Source organism: Mytilus edulis, chromosome 8 (assembly GCF_963676685.1).
Source record: "Mytilus edulis chromosome 8, xbMytEdul2.2, whole genome shotgun sequence".
Classification (NCBI taxonomy): domain Eukaryota; kingdom Metazoa; phylum Mollusca; class Bivalvia; order Mytilida; family Mytilidae; genus Mytilus; species Mytilus edulis.
Genome location: NC_092351.1, coordinates 28,922,659 through 28,941,348, shown reverse-complemented (window position 1 = coordinate 28,941,348; position 18,690 = coordinate 28,922,659). Strand labels below are relative to the sequence as shown.

Below are 18,690 nucleotides of genomic sequence, written 5' to 3'. Positions count from 1 at the left end.
TTATACATGCCATAAATATGTTATTTAAAATTTGTTCAAAAACATCTAAATGTACATGAGATAAATACACACACACACAACAGAACTATAGCATGTATAGTGGATACTTGTAGGTTACCCAGTAACAACCAATACATGTAGGAAAAGGGGGGTCAGTATTTACAATATTTTTTTTTATTTCACATTATAATTTTGGACAAAAGATAGACAGTCTGTTAATAAGACTACAATGAATGTCTCTTGATTGTGTTTTATTCAGTTAATAATGAAGTATTTTCAATACAATGACTTGTCTGCCAGGTAACCTTAGGGAGTTTGGATTGTATTTTAGCTTATGTATAATATTTTATACAATGTTAGCAAATTCGAATTGATTGATAACATGAAAATTTCGTTCGTCCTCTAAAGGTCATTATCAACAAACCTGAATAGTGTTCTGTTTATTAAACTTTCCGTTCATACATTAAACTGACCGGAAGTAATAACGTACGTTTATTTATATAAACACTGTAAGCCTTTATGTATGTTAAACTCCATTTAATTACAAATCTTACTTGTGTATACATATGCTTACTCGTGTTGCTTAATGCAGCTTAACTGTCTCGCTTGTCACCGTCAAGGTCATAGGTACTTAAGCACATATTCCGTTAAAATATATTGTTTCCGTGATCAATAACAAAGTTAAATTGTTATTCTATATGATAATTTGATATCAAATAAACACACGCTCTTAATTACATTTAGAATTATAGTACTTTTAAGCGATTCTTCAGCTTTACCACAAAACGTTATGTATTAATAGCGTTGCTACAGAAAATTAAGTTTTGCATTTATTCCGCCGTAACACGGGTTTTAAAGATAGATTTTCACACTTGACTTAATTTCAGATACTTAATATACATTCAAACGATAATACTAACGATAGTGGGACTTAACTCCAGTCTTCGATTAACTAATATAAGGAGGAATTTATTTTCATCCTAACTTACATTTTTCCGCCATTATGGGTAGAAATGCATGAGGACGCGATGCAACATGGGAAATATCCGCGCGACAAACAGCCACGTGTTCAGTGGATTATCACATGACCTTAGCTGTTAGCTTTTTATGATCGATTTCTACGTTCCTGACCATTCTCTATCATATTTCGAAAGTTGGTAAGTACAAGTATATTTATATGATTACAACTTTTCTTTCGATTTCATTCAAGTATAACATTGTGAAAGGTGTCTAAATCATCGTAAATTGTTCCATAATTTTAATGCAAGATAAAATATATTTGACCTAATTATATTACTGTAAACAAACATTTTGACTTCAGAGATTTGATATATATAACATATACGAATCAATCATATGATCGTAGTAACACTATTGATTACTATTGATTTTAATTGATTGTTTGTTAGAGTGGGTTTCCTTATTTGAATCATTATACGAAGGAAACGATAAAGGTGTGGTCTTGCATAACACAGTCACTTGATGTTTACAAATATACGATACAGTGTTGTTGTCATAACAGTGACGGTAACCATTCGCCGTGAATTTTGTCCCAAATGTACGATGAAGTTCATTAATTTATGCACAGCAACTACCTGCAACGATAACAATATGTAAACAATTAAAGTATTACATTGACCTTGAGCTTTTTAAGTGATGCATGTTGGATTAACCAATAAATGATGTAAATTATACTCATCAGCCTTTTGACATGTTGCTGTCAAATTATGTTTAAAAGGATTATTTTTACGTTTTTTTCAGAAATTAAGAAGAACAAGTCCTTTAAAGAATTTGGAACAACTATAAATTATTGGGAAGGAACAGATTTTCAATATAATTCGCCATCGGCATTTTTAATTTCGCGTTTTGCAAATAAAGAGAATTATCATAATACTGGTAGTATTGGTATAAGCTTGTGATTTCGAGCTTTCGACCGAGGGGAGAGGGATCTTAAAGAAGTCATGACCATTTAGAAGCATAAAAAATGTGACTATGTATAATTTTTGATACATATTTTACAAGCATTTGCGTCACCATGGTCACAGCAATTTACACGGCTAAAACACATGCAATAAGTGTTTATTTAATTAAGACTTATTTATCCTGATTTAAATCAAAACACATGGTGACCTTAAAGCATCGACAATGGCAGCTGGTGGTTCCGCCCGTCGGGATGATGAATGTTTTTTCCATGTTTTTTTTTATTTTCACATTACAGATCATTACACTAGGACCCACTTTTAAAAAAGTTATGAAATTTTGAAGCATATAAAGAGGAAATCTTAAAATCTATTGTTTTGAGATCGAATATATATTATATATACCATAAGTGGGTCGTTAATCAATATTTAAAGATTAAAGCTACTAGAGAGTAACCGTCAATACTGAACAAAAACGGAGAGAGCACCCTCTAGTACTATCATCTAACCTTTAAAAATCTTCGTCACGAGTTAATAGACCATAAAAGTCGTGTTAAGTTAGATTTGGTGTAAACCATTGTAAACACTCACGGGAAAATACTACCAATTTATAGAATGTAGAACAACGATGATGCACTTTAAAAGATAATGGTCATTGGTGTAAAAGACTTTGTAGAATGTTTTTGAAAAATTAGGGAGTTGATCATGACCCTATTGAAGAAAACGCAAAATACCGAAAATCTTAGTACATCAAATCCATCAAGTATTTTTATCAAGATTTAGGGAATAGTATAACATATTAAGATCGTCGTGGGAGATAAGATTATAGGGTAAGCATATACATCAACTTCTGTTTTAATATTATATTGGTAAGAACAAAAACATTTCTGAAAAGTGAAATATGAAAGAATATATTGTAAAAAAAAAAAAAAGAACACCATCGCCGAACAAAAGAAAAATTCACCTGTGAACCGTACAATGATTGTTTGCGGCCATGCCTTGGTCGCGTGTTTACAAACAGTTTCAGAAAGTAACACATGCAGTTATATTGTTTACTGTGCTAATGCACACATATACCACAAGACGACGTGTCACTTGTTTCCCAGTTGAATTTTATAATTTTTGTATAGCTTCATTGGTAATGTTTTCCAATCGACTTTCGTCATCAGTGCTTCTGTTCTTATTGATATCAGAGGGCGAATTTAGGTGGGACACGATAGGCAGGCGACTTTGAAACTATCAATGCATGTTGTTCAGGTATGAAATCGACAAAAATTAGGAAAGCAAAACATGAAAATGCGGAACTATGATGACCGATGGCGGAGACTGTCCTATCAGGACCCACATTGGTCCTACGTGGTCCTTTGATTCATTGACCATTTGGCACATTTTTGCTAACCTACCCCTCGAACGCAAAATCTTGAATCCTCAGACATGGACTTAAATCGTACATGTAAGAATGTGTCTTGCGCTCTTTAAGATTCTCACTCCTGAATGAGGCGGCTCTTTCTTAAACTATACTTCACGAACTTTATTTAATTTGACGTTCGTATACATAACACGGTTAATGAGGGGGAGGACAGGGGGGGTACCCTTCTCCCTTCTCCCACCCCTCTTCTCCTTTCTCCTACCCCCGTTCTCCTTTCTCCCATTAGAATAAAACATCTCCTTTTGAGATATTTTTTCTTGAAATATTAGAAAAAATTTTAAAAGGAGAGATATTTTATTTTTTCTCCTTTCTCCCAGCCTTCCTCTCCTTTCTCCTACCCCCTTTCTCCTTTCTCCCACCCCGTTTCTCCTTTCTCCTACCCCCTTTCTCCTTTCTCCACCCACCCACACAAAAAAACGTCTTTTAAAAAATAAACTCCATCTTTATTTCGCGTTCCGATGATTCAAATTAAGTGTTTGCCAAGTTCGGGTTTAGTTTTCAGATGCAAAAAAGGTGGAGTACTATAGATCACTATATGTACTCGAACCTCCATGGCTCTTGGTCAAAACAAGTTGTTGATATTTGAATGATTTTTTATATTATTATTACTCACTTTAATTTAAACTATATATGGAAGAACTTTTTTATTTAAATTTTTTGTAATGTTGAATACTGTCTTAAGATGAGTAATAGAATAACTATATTTAGTCTGTGCGTACCTTGCAATGTTTTCATAGATAAAGGAAGATGTGGTGTGAGTGCAAATGAGACAACTCTCCATCCAATGTCTGTCAGACAGTTTTCATATGACCTGGACCTTATTTCATTGATCAGTGAACAAGTTTAAATTTTCGTGTCATATAGCAGATACTATAAGCAATAGGTCTTCTATATTTGGCGTATTGAATAATTGACATTTTTTTCATGTTTCAATGGTAAAAACTGAAGTTTTTATACGACCGCAAAAAAATTGTGTTCGTATATTGGTATCACGTCGTCGTCAGCGTCGTCCGAAGACACTTAGCTGCCGGACAATTACTTTAGTTTGAGTGAATGGATCTCTATGAAATTTAAACACAAGGTTTGAAACCACAAAAGGAAGGTTAGGATTGATTATTGGGGTTATGGTCCCAACAGTTTAGGAACGAGGGACCAAAAAGGGGTCAAAATAGTTATGTTTCTTGTTTCCAGACGTTAACCTGTGTGTCAGTGTATGGATCTGAAATTACACCACAAGGTTTCATACCAAAAAGGAAGGTTTGGATTGATTTTGGAGGTTATGGCAAAAAACTGTTTAGGAATTAGGGACCAAAAACAACACTTTTCTAATACTTTGTTGAAAATTTCTTATTTCTTGACCAATTTTAATGGGGTTTATTCTTGAATTCTGAATCTAACCACGTATTAAGTTTTTGGAATTTGGTCCTTGTTTTTATATTGGTCCACATGAGGCGAAAAGGTTCCAAAATTGAACTTTGTTTGACTTCATAAAAAAAATGAATTATTGAGGTTCTTTGATATGCCGAATCTAACCGTGTATTTAGATTTTTAATTGTGGGTCCCGTTTTCAAATTGGTCTACATTAAGGTCCAAAGGGTCCAAAATAAAGTCCAAAATAAAACTTAAAAAGTTTGATTTTAAAAAACAAAATGAATTCTTTGGGTTCATTGATGTGCTGATTCTAAACATGTTATTTGATTTTTGATTAAGTGCCCAGTTTTCAAGTTGTTCCAAATTAGGGTCCAAATTTAAACTTTGTTCGATTTCAACAAAAATTGAATATATGGGGTTCTTTGATAAGTATTTAGATTTTAGATATTTGGGCCCTGTTATCAAATTGGTCCCCATTGAGGTCAAAAGGGTTCCAAATTAAACTTTGAATGAATTCATCAAAGATTAAATTCTTGGGATTCTTTGATATGCTGAATCAATCTATGTATTTAGATTTTGGATATTGGACCATAATAGGTACATTTAAATTTTTTAAGTTCATTAGACCACATTCATTTTGTGTCAGAAACCAAGGTGTGTCAAATATTTAATCACAATCCAAATTAAGATATGTATCAAGCTTGAATTTTGTGTCCACACTGGCCCAAATTGTTCAGAGTTCGACCTCTGCGGTCGTATCAAACATTGTGTTTTGGTCTAAATTCTACTATATATGCAATTAGTCAACTATATTTGATGTATGGAAATATTTTATGATGTACATCAGTCTCGCAGGTTTTATTTTAATCGTCACCTCATTTTAACGTTTCATTGCTCAGTGTTAAGTTTGTATGCACTCGCCGTAGCGGAGGTGACATTAAGTTTAACCCTTGTTCGTCTGTACGTCTGTCCGTCCGTAGTCCGAAAAAATGGTTTCAGTTCTTTTACTTAACTTTGCCTCAACCAATTATTATGAACATTATACACAATCCTAATTACCACAAAACACAACACTGTCACAGATTAAATTAAGTTTGAATTTGGTAGCGTCACTTTTGAAATTCCAGAGTTATGACCATTTACGAATGGAAAAGACGCTGAATGTTTTCATGGTTAAGTTTGTTTTTTTTTGGATACTGTGAGCAATAGGTCAACTATATTATGTATCGCATAGATTGATTGTAAGGTGTACATGTCTGTCAGGCATGGTTCATTGATCAATGATTAGCTTTCTAGATTATAGGAAACTATAAGCATTAGGTCAACTATGTTTGGTGTATTGTAAGTATACATGTATTTCACGTTTGGTTTATCTGACCTTGACCTCATTTTCTTGGAGCATGTTAAGTTTATGTGATAGTTGTAGTAAAGGTTTATATTTAGGACTATAGAGATCAAATCAATGGTCAGTAAGGTGAGACATTTCAGCGTGTGCACTCTTGTTTCACAAGCAAGTTACATAGCTGCACAGTGTAACTTAGAACGCACATGGACTGGAGGAATATGCCAACCAATCACAAACCTTTATTACCTACTTGACACGAATCACTTTTTCATAGATCTTTCTTTTTTAAGCACATTTTTATGTATTTTCACAATTTTAAATAATTTTTTGAAAGTATCAATTATTGTACTTCCGTTTCGATATTATGGTATTGAGAATATAATTGTGTCAGGATTCCAGATTAATTAAGTTTAACCCCTGTACGTCCGTTCGTAAGTCCTGAAATTGTTCCCGTTTTTTTTAATTTTGCCTCAACCAAATGTCATGAAACTTGTACACAATGCTTTGTGCACAAGGATTGTACCTGATATTCATATGATGAAGACATAATCTTTCAATCAGTTTAATTGAGGTCTGGAGCTGGCATGTCAGTTAACTGCTAGTAGTCTGTTGTTGTTTATGTATTATTGTCATTTTATTTATTTTCTTTTGTTACATCTTTTGACATCAGACTCGGACTTCTCTTGAACTGAATTTTAATGTGCGTATTGTTATTGTTTTACTTTTCTACATTGGCTAGAGGTATAGGGGGAGGGTTGAGATCTCATAAACATGTTTAACCCCGCCGCAATTTTGCGCCTGTCCCAAGTCAGGAGCCTCTGGCCTTTGTTAGTCTTGTATGATTTTAAAATTTTAGTTTCTTGTGCATAATTCGGAGTTTAGTATGACGTCCATTATCACTGTACTATTATGCATGTTTTAGGGGCCAGCTGAAGGACACCTACGGGTGCGGGAATTCTCGCTACATTGAAGACCCATTGGTTGCCTTCGGCTGTTGTTTGCTCTATGGTCGGGTGGTTGTCGCTTTGACATATTCACCATTTCCTTTCTCAATTTTATTAAAACCACAAAACACAGTTTGGTGGCGTGAATAACAATGTTTTAGAGTTATGCCCCTTTACAAACCTAAAAAAGTTTATTTTTTCGTTTCCGTTCAACCAAATGTTATCAAACTTATATATACACAATACTTCTAACCACAAAACTCAGATCAAGTTCCAATTTGGGTAGCATCAATTTTATCGTTCTTGAGTTATACATTCCTTTCATAAAGTTGTATGCAAGCGGGGTCATCATCTGTCCCATGGACACATTCCACATTTATTTTGGTATAACATATAAAAGATAGATATTAACACTATATGGTTCAGCTAACAAGGTTTAGTAATAAGTTAGCATGTTTGAAATTGTCAATTGAACCATAAAGAAACAATTGCCCATGAAAGATTTTTTTACCCACTTTTGCGTTTTTGTCGAGCCTGCAGAAAGCTCGACATAGGTTTAGTAATCCGGCGGCAGCTGCGTTAACTAACTTCTAAAAATCTTTATATTTTAGAAGGTGGAAGGCATGGATGTTTCATACTTTGTATATAGATGCCTTATGTGACGAACTTTCTGTCTGTCACATATCCTCATTTGCATGGTTCAGTGACTACAGGATAAAAAAGTTAATATTTTTTGTAATGTTTATTTCTCTCTTATTATGAGTTATATGATAACTATATTTAGTATGTACGTACCTTGTAATGTCCGCATGCCCGTCAGACAGTTTTCACTTAACCTCCACCTCATTTCATGGGTCAGTGATCAAGGTTAGGTTTTGGTGGTCAAGTCGTACATGTCTAACTGGCAGTTGTCATTTGAACTTGATCTCATTTTCATGGTTCAGTGGTTATATAGTTATTTTTTTGTGTATTGTTCTGTTTTTTCTTATACTGTATGCAATAGGTCTACTATATTTGGTGTATAGAAGGATTGTAAGGTGTACATATCAAACTGGCTGGTTAAATCTGACCTTGACCTCATTTTCTAAGTTCAGTGGTCAAAGTTAAGTTTTTTACTTTTGGTCTTGTACCATATTCTAAGTTCAGTGGTCAAAGTTAAGTTTTTTACTTTTGGTCTTGTACCATATGCAATAGGTCAACTATGTTTTGGTGTATGGAAATGTTGTATGATGTGCCTGTCAGTCTTGCAGGTTTTATTTGACCTTGATCTCATTTTCACAGTTCATTGCTCAGTGTTAAGTTTTTGAATTTTGGTCTGTTTTACTTAAACTATATGTAATAGGTTAACTATATTTGTTGAATGGTAGGATTGTAAGCTGTAAGTCTGTCTAGTATGGTTCATCTGACCTTGAACTCGTTTTCATGGTTTATTGGTCAATGTTTAGTTTTCTTGGTTAAGTCTGTTTCTTAGAAACTATAAGCAATAGGTCAACCATATTTAGTGTATTGAATGATTGTAAAGTGAACATGTATTTTTTTCTTTGGTTTATATGTACTTGACCTCATTTTCATGGATAATATTAAATATATGTGATAGTTGTAGTAAATCTTTATATTTAGGACGATCAACAAAATATTAATTGTTAGTAATGAAGGCGAGACATTTCTGCATGTGCACTCTTGTTGGAGAAATATTAGATTCAAAATATGTCCAGCACATTAAGACATACACATAAGTCTATTTGGCCATAACTGTCAACCGACACTTAATAGGAGTTATTTCCCCTGTATGATATTTTTTCTCATTTTAGCATTTTTGTTGAGCCTGCGACCTTACAGGTGTCTCTGCCCCTAAACGACATGTTTTACTATTTTTTTGGCATTTTTTTTTTTTACAAAAGTTAGAGAGATACTGTTTAACAGTAAGAAATCAGCAAATTCAGATCTACAAAATTGAATGGCCATTTAATGATGATTTAGCAAAACATACGTAGACAAGAAAAGTGAAAATACCAAAACATTATCAGCAAGACAAGAATCTACCAACTTGTCACAAAATCAAAAAAATCAGAACAAAGAAAGAAAAACAAACAAATTATATAGCTGTGGTTTTATGTCAACTTATAACAGGAAAACTGCCCTTGTATGACAAGTTCATCCTTATTGCATTTCGATAAACCTAAATATAGAGAGAAACTGTAATGCTTCAATATATGTTTATCTGCGTTGGTTCGTATGTCCGTAATACCTTTCGTCCCCATAACAAAAAGGATACATAATGTTCTCCGTAACACAACAGTTCTCCTTAATTGTTTTTGACTATAAACTGCACAAAAATCACATGCTGATGGAAAAAATCATTTTCCTAGATAGATGACCATCCTTTTTGTCGAGCCTGCGATTGACCTCATTCTTATGGTTCAGTGACTACTTGAAAAAAAGTTTATGATTTTTTTGTAATGTTAATTTCTCTTTCATTATGAATAAAATGATATAGTAAGTTACTATATATTGTATGAGCGCACCTTGCAAGGTTCTCATGCCTGTCAGACTGTTTTCATCTGACCTCGATCTCATTTCATGGTTAAGTATACAAGGTTTATTTTTCAAGTCCCTATCTCAGATACTATAGAATAAGAAGATGCTTTATTTCCATAAAATGGATTCACAAGGAGCATAATATAATATCATTGTAATATTATTATTTTACAAATATAATAAACAATGCAGTAAACATAGTTACAAACACAAATAAGAAACAACAGTTTTCACATATATGTAATAGGCCTACTGTATTTGATGTATAGAACATGTATCATCTGATCTTGGCCTCGCATGATTTGCATGGATCAGTGGCAAAAGTTAAGTTTTTCTGTTTTGGTCTATTTTTTTCTCCACGCGTCACGTCCGTCCGGTCTGGTTAGCGCTCTCGTGTGAACAATTCTTCATCGTCACTTAAAGTTAACTAGCGAGTTCTTGTCAATTTTTTATAAAACTTATATCATAGGTTTATATCAGCATTGTCTTGGATATTAAAGTTCGAAAATCAGTGCCGATCAATCATTTTTATACGCCCGTTTACGGTATTTTACGTATTATGATATACCGTTGTCCGTCGGTCCGTCCGTCGTCAACATGTCGGCCATTAATTCAAAAACGCTTTAACCAATTTGCATAAAACTTTGGTAAATTTTCGTTTTTTTTTAATAAATTTTAGATTTTACGTTTCCGAGTTATGGGGTTTTATTCATTAAAAAAGGGGGATTTTCCAGTTTTCGGACAAAAACTCAAGAATGCTTACACCAACTTGCAAGAAATTGTGGGGAATTGTTTATATCTACTGACCAGAGCTCCCTTTCTATTTTTATAAATTTTAGAGGTACAGGGATTTATTCATAAAAAAGGGGGATTTTCCAGTTTTCGGACGAAAACTCAAAAAACGCTTTCTGCAGCTCTGATGAAACTTTGGTGAATTGTTTATATCTTTTGATGTAAGCTCCCTTTAGAATTTTAATATTTTTACATTTTACATTTCTGAGTTATTGGGTTTTATTCATTAAAAAAAGGGTGGTTCCAGTTTTCGGACAAAAACTCAAAAATGCTGTCAGCAATTCTCCTGAGACATTGGTGACTTGTTTATATTTATTGATGTAAGCTCCCTTTTGATTTTCACAACTTTCTCTAATATGACATTGAGAATAAATTGAACTTTACTTGTTTATAGTCTGACAACAGATTTACTAAGTATTGTGCAGTGTATTGCACGACAGCAAGCAATCTTTAATTGGATATAAATTCAATTCATGTAACCAATTTCAAGGTCTTGACTACATTTATTCAGAAACCTATGATATGTCAAATATTTAATTACAACCCAAATTCCGACCTGTATCAAGCTTGAATTGTGTCCATTTTTGCTCCAACTTTTCAGAAGAATTGCAAGAATTTTTTATGTAAAACATATATCATAACGGATATGAGCAATGTGACATTGTCTTTGGCACTTCCGAAAAGAAGTGCTGATCAAATATTTTAAACGAATTGTGGCCCTTTGAAATATCAATGTTGAAGAAAAATACATTACATTTGCTCTCAAGCCTTTATTTCTCTTAGATATTAAGGGTATATGATACAAGAATAAAAATAAAATCTTTTTCGCGACGTCAAACTTTGACATATCGATAAAAGATGCATTTTCTACAGATTTTTGGCATTCAGACTGAAATAACTTAAAAACGAGTTCATGCATCCCTCTTTTTAAAATGACATTTGTTTCTATTACTAATTTCGTTTTATAGCTGGTGTAACTCGATGCCTGACAGTATAGGTACGATAATCCGACTATATATAAACTACTATATTGTAGTAGTAACGATTGAAGAGGACACTGTAAAATGGTTCGGATTATATCAATTTTATTTGTACTAAAAAAAAAAGGGAATGTTGTATTGAATAAACTCGGTATACATGACTTTGTCCATCTCAGGAAATTGAATGGTGGTATCATTTGGAGTGTAACTGACTCAAGCACTCTGACTATTTAAAATGAGATTAAGGTAACAAGACGAACATTTCACGACCCATTGCTTTTACATGCCCCTATTTATCTACCAACATGTATCATCACGGAAAATATCAGAGCTAAACACAAACCTAAGAACTACTTAGACATAAGATAAGGCCTTCAGAAATAAGAACAAAGGCAATAAAAAATCAGTAGTCAAGTAAGACATGCCAGAAGAACAACGACAAAAAGACAAATATTTGTCCACAAAACTCATCAATGTGCTCAGGAAAGGATGTCAATTCCTACTCCATAAAATCGTACTAGCAAAGTCCAGATGCAGATGTGTACACAATGGCATTTGATGCATCGATTTTAATCAACAACTAGAAACAGGAACCGTAGCTGTTTATACTAAAATGTACATACATAAATCAACAGCTAGCATAGAAACAGGAACCGTAGCTGTTTCTACTACATACAGCAATCAATAGCTAGCCTAGAAACAGGAACCCTAGATGTTTCTACTACATACATCCATCAACACCTAGCCTAGAAACAGGAACCGTAGCTGTTTCTACTACATACATCCATCAACAGCTAGCCTAGAAACAGGAACCGTAGCTGTTTCTTCTACATACATCCATCAACAGCTAGCCTAGAAATACACCAATCAACAGCTAGCCTAGAAACAGGAACCTTAGCTGTTTCAACCACGCATACATCAATCAAAAGTTCAACTTCGTGACACGTCTATTGTGCATTTTCTCCGTTCTCGTCTCGCAAGATTTAAATTATAACGTACCAGATTATAACATACACATTCTTTTTTCTTTTCTTTCTGAAAATATGTAATGGCGTTTATTTATAGATATATGGTGTGTTGCTACATATTGCATGTTATATTGTTGTACTACTCGGTGCTACAGTTCCGTCATAAAGGGAATATAAAAAGGACTACAAACACATTTGTTGACAAGCATATTTATAAATTACTAAATGCGAAATGTTGGCTAGTTTGACATTATTCAAATTCAAAACATTATACAAATTTGGACATTGTAAGCAAATAAGAAAAATATTAGAGGCAGCAATTACGTATGTTGATTGTCAGAAAACATTTAATATAGAAACGGACAAAGCTTTTTATACGAAAGTAAACGTAAAATTGTTAAATTTATATACACGTAGAAACCTTCTTTGCGTTCTTGGATTTATAGAATAAATAGCAGGTATATTATCTATAATCGTACGTTTGAATTCCGTTTACTTTGTAACATTTTCTTTACATTCAACAAGTGTGGACACAGATCAGTGTGGATGGTATGTTTGGATGTTTGACAGTGTTTTCTGACAAAAAGAGTTCTCTGATATTTAGATTCAATAATGAACGTTGGATGTGCTTCAAATTTCAAATAGCTGTAAAAGCTATGATCATGTTAAATGGTGTTTCATATGATGGTCAAGAATATCTAACCGTGAGTCCACAAAGATTAACACGTACGTGTCTTCTGTTTGACCACATATAACACGGATGAAAGTATAATGTTGGAAGATTTTGATTTGTTTCTGTTCAGTTTGTAAAAACACAACCTTTGATTAACAAATTTCCATTTTTATAGTCATACAAGGCGGGCCAGACGAAAAATTCAATTTCGGACGCACGTGCTTGATCACATGACCACCAAAGTTTATGGTAATCGTCATTAAACTTTGTATCTTGCACGGAAAGACACATCGGTGGTTGCTGTATGACCATCTGCCATGCTAAATTGGCACTTTCCTTGGCGTATGCCACAACAAGTTTGTTGTTAAGACACGAATCATCAATATCACTGAATTCCTTCATAACTCTTGACAAAGCATTCTGAAATAAAATGATAAGTTGGAATTGCATATTTTTATGATGGTACTACTGATTATAACATCAAAATTGGTATGACTTATTTATTTTACCGATTGTTTGACTGAACACAGTATGTTTTACATAATAATGGATTAAGGAGACGTGTTGGGTATTTGTCAATGAGACAATCATCAGTCTACAAAATGAGCACATCAAAGGTTGCCAAACAGTTAACATACAGTATTACTATAACGTAATAATTTGAGTGTAATTGAAAATAATTTTCTTAAAAAATAACATACACCATGACCACAAAACAATATACTGTAATATGAACTCTTCGTTATGAATATCCAGTTCATAGATATAGGAAATTGTGGTGTGAGAGCCAATGAGACAACTCTCCATCCAAATAACATTTATAAAAGTAAACCACTATAGGTCAATGTACGGCCTTCAACACGGAGCCTTGGCTCACACCGAACAAAAAGCTATAAAGGGCCCCAAAATTACTAATGTAGAAACATTCAAACAGGAAAACCAACGGTCTAATCTATATAAAAAACGAGAAACGAGAAACACGTATGCCTTATTATCACAGGCACTTGAATCTGAAAAAAGTTGTATAAAGTATAAAGACAAGTGTCTTTTTAGATTAAATCCGTATTCATGTGACCTTTAATTGAACTCCTTAGCCAGTGATGGTTTAATATATATAAGATGTATTATGAGTGCTAATGAGACAAATTTACATTCAAGTCACAATTCATAAAAGTAAACCATTATACGGAGCCTTAGCTCACACCGAACAGCAAGCTATAAAGGGATCCCAAAACGACTATTGTAAAACCATTCAAACGTCAAAACACAACTGAGCGTGTTCAACTATTAAAAAGAAAAGAATGTCAACAATGGAAGCAAAACAAGGGGAAACCATTCGGAATTTTTGGTTTTAAATTCGAGCGCCACTGAGTTTTAAGTAGACGAAAGCGCGTTTGGCGTACACAATTATAAGCATGGTATCTTTGTTTGACAGTTTGTAATTTCCCATGTTCACAGTAGTATTTAAACCTTGTGCTATAATGGCTGATGACTACACACGTGGCCAATGTTCTATTCCCACCGGCCAATGTTCTATTTCCACCCAGCAGTTGGCTGTTCATAATTTATTGAATATTCGCTGATTGTTTACTTCTATATATACAATCATGTTTGGTGGTAACTTACCTGACTAATTACGTCTGTGTCAATATTGTGATAATGTTTTCTGTACAACTGGCCTACTGCATCGGTTAGTTCTTCTGGTAGTTTGTTCTTTCCATTAGAGGCAGCTTGTAAATTTGAAACCTTAAGACAAAAAGAAGTAATAATTTCAAAAAAAATGAATTTAATAGTTCGTACAATTTATAGATAGATATAAGAATATGGGGCATGAGTGCCAATGAGACAACTCTCCATGAAAGTCACAGTTTGTAAAAAGTAAACCATTATAGGTTAAAGTACGACCTTCAACACATAATCTTTGCTCACTCTAAACAGCAAGCATTCGCCTATTTCGCAATTTGTATATAAACAGGCAATGGCTTGATTTAAACTGTGGCTAATTTGGACATAGAGGAAACAAACCAACAAGGGCAAACATTTTTGTTTGCATAAAATCTTGCGTCACAAAATGTTATGGCTTCGCTGCGCTCGGCAGTTTAAATGGTATTTTAACAGTTTGGTAGATTCACGCTCTCTTTAAAAAAATATGGATTTGTCACGGAAACATACTGGTTCTATTGTCAACGAATGCAACAATTTTAGTTAAACCTATAGTTCTATTGTCTTGTACATCTAAACAAAAGTGGCATTCCTGAAATGTTGAAAGCTTTCCCTTTATTTTTGTCTGTTATTATTTGCTATATTATTGCTATAGATTTAACGTTTTACTTTTTTGCTATTATATATTGTTTGCCTTTGAAACGATGATTATGTCATGCAATACAAGAACTCTTATATACAAAAAAGAAGATGTGGTGTGATTGCCAATGACATAACTCTCCACAAGAGACCAACTGACATAGACATTAACAACTGTTCGTCACAGTACGGCCTTTAACAATGAGCAAAGTCTATGTTTGCTCTATTTAACCTTGAATCGTGTTAAAAGCATTGTACCCTTCCAATGTGTCATGTCCGATATAAACTTTGGATACTTAAAAGTGAGCTCAAACTATCCAGTAATTCGTTATTAACAACAATCATGATTGGACAATTGAATAATTAACTGACAGTCTGTGCAAACGCAGACAAAGCTTCCGTTTATGGCACAATTAAAGAAACTGGTTTTAAGAAAGGAACGACTTTGATGTATTTCAATATACTTAGAGTATACTTGACGCTTTCAATCTGGCTCCGCCAACATGTCGTCCGAAAACTCAATATGCTACAGGATAATCAGCGACTAGTGTCGGAAAGAACAATATAATTATTCCTAATTATCAACCAGGTGATGTTAAAATGATAGAGAAGTACGCGCATGCATATATGCAAGGGTCAAAGTAATGTAAGAGTTGACCTCTGACTCGTCGGTCGGAAACTTCAATTTGGAAAAGTAAAATCAACGACTGACGTTGTAAAAATTACTTATTTTAGGTGGTAACTCTTCAAGTGGCCAAATGGTCTTATTACACTTACCACAATGGTTGGTTGATTGATGATTTCAGCAATGGTTGATTTGGAAGCTTCCTTCACATCTGTACAACATTCGTAGGTTTTCTGAAAACAAAGACGTAGAAAACTTATCATTTGAGACTATCAGCAATACATATTTATAGCCGATTACTTGGCATTAGGCGGCGAAAAATGTTTCGAAATGGGGAAAGAAGAACAAAAGTTCAGGTTATGGAAAAGTCTTTGTCCTTGTTAAAAATGTTTATGTCATCAGTATAAATATATAAAATATTTCAAATATTATTCGGATATCTTGCAATTTAACTTTCTTTTATATACGGGAACTTCTTGAGATTTTATATATGGTTTAAATCCCTGTTCACTTTAGGCACCTGCACACAACAGTAATACCAACCATTAGTAAAACAGCGGTTTTTTATGCTTCATCCTCTGTTGTGTTGTCCTCTCACGAGTCTTTTTTTTTACTACCTTTAAACTATCGACAACAGTAGTACTTACAATTAATAATGAGCAGATAATTCTTAAGATGGCTTCCTCGGCATACTGTATGTTGTTTTCTCAAGATTCTGTCAACCGATTGTTTATTTTATTTACACTAAACACAACAGTACTACTTACCACTAGTATTGAGCAGAGAATTCTTAAGATTATTTCTTCTTCATACTCCGTGTTGTCTTCTAAAGATTCCTTGGCCTCAATCCACTGCTGACTCTCAAGAGAATTGTAAGCTACAGCTACATTACTAGGTCGACATTTTTCTGACAGGTTCTCAACTTGTCTATTATCCAGACGAGGCAAAGGTTTTACTGACCTTGTGACCCTAAAAAGTACATGTAAAAATAAATTAAAAAACTAGGAGGTAGTCTCTAAGTCCCTAGGGAGGAGTCGTTTTTTCGACATAATTTGGACCAATGGTTTTGCAGATATATAAACGTTAAGATAAACCCAAACCATAGTGATATATATTTCATAGATATATAAATCAACATATGTAGTCTGGTTAAAAAACAACAAATTACCCTTCTATCGCATTTTTGTTGTTGTACAATCTTAAGCTTTCTGTGTATTGTATTGCTACTGTTCTCTTTTTGTCATTTTATTTTAAGCAAAGGTGTTGTCAAAATTAATTAGACTTCTTATTTTTGATTGCCTTATGAATCTTCTCTCTTTTTATATAGATTCAGTTCATTTATCATAATTAAGTTATTCCGTAGTTACCTTTGTTTAAGTGTGTCGTTTTCAGATTTCATACACTTGACACTATCTTCCATAAGTCTGTATTCTTTCAGTACCGTTTCCATAGATCTTTGTGTAGTTTCCAAAGCCACTTTAGAACTTTTGTTTTGTTCTTGTAGATTTGCATTTACTGTTTCTAATTCCTTTATTGTCTTTTCATGTTTTGCTAATTTTGTTTTTAAGCTCTCGTTTTCAAGGCGAACTTTGTTTAACTCTGCCCCAGGTCCATGTTGAGTTTTAGTTGATGGACTTCTATCTTCATGGCTACTACCTCTATGCTTTCTAAGCTCCTCGTTTTCTCGCTTTAGTTCGTCTAGTTTTACCCAAAGTTGACCCATACCTCCAGTTGACCTGGTTGGTGTTCCATGTGAACCTACCGTTGGCTTCTGATTTTCTGCAGAAAGAGATTCAATCAGTCGTTTTGCGGTGTCCAGTAAATTCCTAGTTTGAGGATCTCGTCTTTTCATCAGGAATACGTTAGATAAGCCATCACAGAATGATTTAGCTTCAACCAACAAATCTTGTTTCTTTGCTGCTGCTGACATTGTTTATATCTAAATAAATTAGCACAAAATAACGATATTATAATAGTATGCATATGTTGACCCGAATTTATATCTTGTTCCTTTAGGTTAAAAGAACTGAAAGAAAGATGACCTACGGTCATTATTGACATTATTTGGTCTGAAATCAATTACATTAGTTATAAGTTCTTATTGTAATTAGGTGTGTATATAAAAATACTAGTTCACTAAAATACCAGCGGTTTTTTGAAGACGAACATGTATAAAAGCTGTCCGCCCATCATTTGTTGACAAAACACGTGTGTAGCTATACCCAACTGCCATCTGTCTAGTTCTATTTTAGCCATATATTGATTACTTTATCCGGTGTTTTATTCAAATAATAGAAATAATAATGTAATTTTTAAAAGCTCCATTGTGAAACTCGTTAGTATTGGCGCCGTATAAAACATAAATTTCTAAAATTGATTCTCATGGCTTACCTTCTATTGTTTACTTTGCATAAAATACAAAAATGTCATCTAAAGTCCAAGGAATAATATGGAATATTGAAAAATCACAGAACATGGATCAATAACCATCAAAAACGAAGGAGCCGTGAGTCATTTTCTCTTCATCGTTTTCACAATTAACATAATGCGGCTCATTCATTATTGATTGTACAGAAATAAATTTCCAATATTCAATATTTAAAAAAAAATAATATTTGAAAACCGCTTAATAAGTCTGGCTGCTTTTGTGTTATTTTTTTCATATCGGTAAACTTAATAGGACAAATTCATAATACTGATATATGAAGCTATCGACTGACTGTGTATCAAATTGCTGCCAATATTCATTAATTTGTACAAAACAAATCAATAAATATCCATAGCGTCCCTATACAGCGGAATTTC

At 33.5% G+C, this 18,690-nt stretch overlaps 2 protein-coding genes and 1 long non-coding RNA gene across 5 annotated transcripts in view; 1 reads left to right on the top strand and 2 right to left on the bottom strand.

Moving 5' to 3' along the window:
- The window catches only part of LOC139485288 (uncharacterized), a 38,179-nt gene extending 37,114 nt beyond the window's left edge, over positions 1 to 1,065 (bottom strand). For 2 of the 3 annotated variants that reach the window (XM_071269680.1, XM_071269682.1), the window contains exon 1: positions 990 to 1,065. The gene's annotated coding sequence lies outside the window, so the exon portion shown is untranslated. Of the gene's footprint in view, positions 1 to 920 lie in introns of all 3 variants that reach the window. The other variant, XM_071269681.1, reaches the window with a different exon arrangement.
- On the top strand, positions 1,046 to 1,893 carry LOC139485289 (uncharacterized). The gene is made up of 2 exons (XR_011655288.1): positions 1,046 to 1,157; positions 1,762 to 1,893. It is a non-coding gene; the product is annotated as an uncharacterized lncRNA (long non-coding RNA).
- A 10,587-nt stretch (positions 1,894 to 12,480) lies between these two features.
- Positions 12,481 to 18,406, bottom strand: LOC139485286 (mitochondria-eating protein-like). Its single transcript, XM_071269679.1, has 6 exons — positions 18,277 to 18,406; positions 17,253 to 17,824; positions 16,653 to 16,854; positions 16,038 to 16,118; positions 14,586 to 14,705; positions 12,481 to 13,379 (listed from the first exon to the last, which is right to left on the bottom strand). Exons 2-6 carry the CDS (start codon positions 17,813 to 17,815, stop codon positions 13,086 to 13,088), a joined length of 1,260 nt encoding a protein of 419 aa, XP_071125780.1. The 5' UTR covers positions 17,816 to 17,824; positions 18,277 to 18,406; the 3' UTR covers positions 12,481 to 13,085.
- Between the last annotated feature and the right edge of the window lie 284 nt (positions 18,407 to 18,690).

Coding starts and splice junctions, on each gene's coding strand:
- LOC139485286 (XM_071269679.1), bottom strand. CDS start 17,815: ATGTCAGCAGCAGCAAAGAAACAAGATTTGTTGGTTGAAGCTAAATCA. Junction 16,855..17,252: donor AACGACACACTTAAACAAAG/GTAACTACGGAA, acceptor TGTACTTTTTAG/GGTCACAAGGTCAGTAAAAC. Junction 13,380..14,585: donor ACACAGACGTAATTAGTCAG/GTAAGTTACCAC, acceptor ATTTTATTTCAG/AATGCTTTGTCAAGAGTTAT.